This window comes from Oncorhynchus mykiss, chromosome 32, assembly GCF_013265735.2.
Source record: "Oncorhynchus mykiss isolate Arlee chromosome 32, USDA_OmykA_1.1, whole genome shotgun sequence".
Taxonomy (NCBI): Eukaryota; Metazoa; Chordata; class Actinopteri; order Salmoniformes; family Salmonidae; genus Oncorhynchus; species Oncorhynchus mykiss.
In genome coordinates, this window is record NC_050572.1 from 29,487,195 (window position 1) to 29,492,074 (window position 4,880).

Sequence of the window (4,880 nt, forward strand, 5' to 3'; positions counted from 1 at the left end):
ACAGATATTACAGTTTTTAATGTCCCGTTAGTAGGATGTACGTGCTTTTAGCTCGTCCAATTTATTTTCCAGCGATTGTGCGTTGGCTAGTAGTACGGATGGAAAGGGCAGATTAGCCACTCGTCGGAAGATCCTCACAAGGCATCCCGATCTCTTTCCGCGATATCTTTTCCGTCTCTTTCTCCTGCGAATGACTGGGATGAGGGCCAGTTCCGGTGTCTGGAGTAAATCCCTCTCGTCCGACTCTCGTACTGTTGACAAGAAGGCTAACGTGTAATGGAATGTTTTGCCTTGTGTGGTAGGTTTTGTGTGTTTTTACACTCTTGTGTAGGTGTCATAACCAGCAATAAAATAACTTCTGTGGTAGGTTTTGTGGGATTTTACACTTTTATGTAGGTGTTATAACCATCCATAAAATAATGCAATATATGTCACAAAAGGTTATGTCAAGGTATTTCAGCTGTTATGACATTTTATGACATGGTTATGACCGTGTCGTAACGTGTTATGACGCTGGGTGTCAAGTAAAGTGTTAACAAATTTTATTTTCACATCACAATGGCAATGTTACCATCAATAAAACTCTTAAATAATTGAAGAGGAAAATAATGGAGCCAACGTTTGTCGTCATTGGACAATGAAAACAAATGAATATAGATGAGAAAATTTGAAGGGGGGCAAGGAGACATGTATATTGTTATAATCTCTGATGAGCCTTTATGAATAAGGCTAATTATGTATCTTTATGTTTTCAACTTATCTTTTTGACTTAGAGAACATATGTAGACACTAGTATGATGCTAGAGATAATGAATATAAAGTTAAAAAGTGGTGAAGTGCACCTCTTCTTATACCTTTGTAGTAACAGTGTAATTACTACAGTGTGGTTGCATAGTAACTTAGTGATTGCTTTGTAATTGCATACCAATGGTTGAGCAGTTTTTGTAATTAAATATGTTTAACGAGTCCCTGATTGTTGTGTGAAAAACTGCTTAATTTAATTTCTGTATTATTCAAATTAAATTACTGAAATTCAATGTAACATCAATAAGATGTTGTTACTAGTGTAATAACAGAGTTACACAGGTATAAGATACATTTCATGTAAAGTGAGTAATACAGGCTTACAACGTATTCCTAACATGTGATCTCATAGGGCTGCTCACTTTAGGACCTACAGTATCTTCTCTCTAATCATAATATAGGGCAGGCTACTGAGAGTGTGGCGGCAGCCGGAGGGTTGCTGTCATTAATATCCCATATGCTACCCACTGCCATTGTGCCCTTGAGTAAGGCACCTAACCCCCCAAAACTCCTTCAGGGGGGCTGCTCTCTCTCTCTCTCTCACTCTGTGTGTGTTTGTGTGAGATAGTTGTGGTGTGTTGGTTTCGTACTATGAGAGCAGAAAATAAAGAATTGCCATGCAAATTGTACACACATATTCTATTCTGATGGATTCCCTCTACCCTTATCCCTACATTCACAGCACTATTAAAAACTCTTGCTACTGAAGGTGTGGATGCATTTGATATGCCTAAAACAATAGACATCCTGCTTTGCCTCTGCTTGGTTTACAGCCACAAAGCAGCCAGCTGCATTTCCCCCTCCATCCAATCAGCACAGCCCAAACAAGAGTCATGTTTCCTTGTTCCTCTGTCCTTATATGGCAGAAAGTAGGCTGGGCTTCTCAGACTGGGGGACTCTTGGAAAATGGTCGCTTGGAAATACTGACAGCTTGTATAAAGAGAAGGATAACAACAGCTTGACCTCAGGTAAACAGAAGATATTTAGCCTTAAGGGCTTTGTATTATCTTTTGAGATTTTATCTGAAAAATAACACTTTATATTTAAGTCAAAAGGGAAATCAGTGGTTCATGATACATGTTTGTAGTTGGAGAAACAGGAAATGAGTGTAGTTAGATCAAAATTAATGTGATTTACTCAAATGGATCTCTGAATTGATGTACAGTACATTGGCATGTGCCTTTATCATTTTGTTTTTCTTTAGAAAATCCTGCCGGTGTAATAGGAGGTCAATGATTGTATTTAATGTATCAAGGCGACACACCCACTGGTCTTCCAGATTTTTTCCCCTTGGGCATGATGAGTAAGAGCTAAGCTATGAACTAGGGTTGTATACGATTTGCAGAGCCACACAAATCAGTTAGTGTACACACACAGGACAACATACACTCCCTTTCATAGGTGACCCAAATGTATGTTGTCCTGTGTGAGATTTGAATTTAGAAGCCCTGTATCTGAATGAAATACTGTACTTGATTCCAACTGATTGCTAACAGCCATAAATATGAAAAGATTTATAATGAAAGATATGTTCTCTTAGAATTAGAGACCATGTCTTTCTATCTCAAATAAGATATAACAGTTAATCTTGGCTTCTGAACCGAAGTCATTATTGACTTGTTGCCCTGGCCTAGTGACTTGTTACTTACTACACAACTAGAGGCTTTGTGAGAGGTGTTACTCAGGAGTATTAAAACTGTAGCTTGATACATAAAGCTAAAAGACACAAAGTAACATAATGCATGTGTGGAATGCAACTTGAGAACTAAGATGCCCAATTTTTTCAGCAGCATTAAAAGTAATAAGATTATTGTGAAACATTGGTCGATCTCCCCCATCTACAAGACAAACTGAAATAGAAACTGTTCGGTTCATTGACTATCCTCACACAACAGCCTGACACTGTCTCTCTCTCTCTCTCCTTTTGCTTTCTCTTTCTCTTCATCATTATATTTTTCGCTCTCTCTGTCAGAGTCACAGACGCTAACAGCAATGGCTGAGGCCGGGCAAATCAGAAAGACAGCGGCCAAGGTGTTGGGTTGTGTGGAGAAGGTCTCCTCCTTCGCCTCGTCCATTGACCCCCTCTTCGGCATCGTCTCCTCCCTTGTGGGGGTGGTGCGCACAGGCCTGGTGGGCGAGGAGGCGCACGCCCTGGACAAGGACTTCCAGGTGGTACACGGCAAGTTGCAGAGCATCTCGGCGAAAAACCATCAGTGCCTGCGGCAGATCCGTGTAGACGAGGTCAATGAGACGTTCGGCAAGTATGAAGAGTACATCAAGCACCAGTATTCTGCCTTCAGCTCCATGGTGACGATGGTGAGGAAGGACCCAGAGGGAGCGCGGCGCCACATGGCCAACTTCGAGCGGGCCTACGAGAGGGACAAGAGTGACCTGAGCCTGGACGTGTACTACCGAGGCGTCATGGGCACCGGGTCGGTGTTTGGAAGGTCCCTGCTGAAGGTGTACCTGGAGCACTGCGACGGAGACCGCAGGGTTATGGAGCACCGGTGCTCTCACCTGGGCCACCTGTTCCACATCGGCCTGATCGCTCTCATGGCCTACACAGCGGTGACGGAGGACGACGAGGAAGAGGTGCGGGAGAAGTGGGCCAAGCGCGTGGAGGACATCCAAGCCAAGATGCAGGAGATTTTGAGCCAGTGCAAAGAGGAGGAGGGGAGTCCGCCCTAAAGCTTGGGAAATGGGAGAGGTGGGGGCCCTGTCCAGAAATAACCCCTACTCCCAGTCCTGAAGTGCTACTGGGTGTGCAGTATGTCCTGGGTGTTTCTGCCCTGCTCGAATACATCTGATTCTACTAATCAGCTGCTCATCTTGAGCCTAATTAGCTAAACCAGATATGTTAGAGCAGGGATGGAATAAAAGCCTGCAGACCCAGTTGTTATCCAGGAGGAGGGATGGCCACCCCTGCTCTAACCCCCTTGTTAGAACTGGATAGGTACGCACAATATGGCTGTAGCTCCACCGTGCCCTCTGAGAGGCATGGTGGAATTTTTGCCAAATATTTTGCTTAGACCTGTCCAATTTATTCCGATCAACACAAGTGTCAAGGGGTAGGGGCTAAGGGTTGATTGTCGACAGGGCCAGCGATTGAAGGGAGCTTCGGTGGGTTAGAAGTAGAGTTTTGTGGTTAAAACTGTAGAGAAGTGGTTCCCACTTTCTCAGCAACCACACTCATTCAAGTGGACCAAGTAAAACAAGGAAATAATATATTATGTGTATTATGAATAGATGGAAAACCAAATTCACTGTTAAAGCAATCAAAATACGTTTTGTTTGTTTGTCCACAAAACTGCATGTTTATTTTGGTTAACTGAACTCTCTGTTATTGTGGTAATTGTTCCTAGTTTGAATTTGTGTTCATTCAGCTGCCTTATATTAGGCTACCTGCCAATACTTGCTCTGGTATGGTAATCTATTATACTCTTGTCTTCAATAAAGAAGTCTAAATCATGACCAATATTACAGTATGTACAAGATATATGACTGAACGCCTAGTACCATTTCTCTCTCTCACACACACAGAATTGTAGAGCACTGCCCCTATTAGTTATCTTGACCTGACCTAAAGATTATGGATAGACCTAAAACATGTTATATTGGTCTTACAGTAAAGAATAGCCATACATGGGGAAAGTTTGCTATGTTGCCTATGACACCATACATCAGGGGTTCCCAACCTAGGGACCTTGCTTGATTTGAGAGATACAGTTTGCGATTGATAATACCGATCAAAAACTGAGCTAAGCTACGACCTTCTAAAGTCGAGGAGTCAAATAAATCGGACGTTGCTTGGGAAGTAAATGCATACACAACCTAGGTTTCCATCCAATTGGCGACAGCTTTTCATGCGAATATTCTAGAATCCGCATAAAGGAAATATGCGCATTTTCCCACCAGTGGTGTTTCCATCAAATGGAGTTGTTGCAAAAAAATAAATAAATGCGTGATGACGTTATACGCACAAAATGGACTTATTCGCTTAAATGTTCACGTACCGAATAAAAATCAAACGTTCAATATGTTTACATCGCTTTTTCAACTATAATGATATTTTTGTC

At 42.2% G+C, this 4,880-nt stretch overlaps 1 protein-coding gene across 1 annotated transcript; it reads left to right on the forward strand.

Moving 5' to 3' along the window:
• Positions 1–1,682: 1,682 nt before the first annotated feature.
• LOC110488238 (protein rapunzel) lies at positions 1,683–4,284 on the forward strand. The gene is made up of 2 exons (XM_021560381.2): positions 1,683–1,772; positions 2,777–4,284. The coding sequence occupies exon 2, from the start codon at positions 2,797–2,799 to the stop codon at positions 3,490–3,492; it is 696 nt and encodes a 231-aa protein (XP_021416056.1). The 5' UTR covers positions 1,683–1,772; positions 2,777–2,796; the 3' UTR covers positions 3,493–4,284.
• Positions 4,285–4,880: the final 596 nt, after the last annotated feature.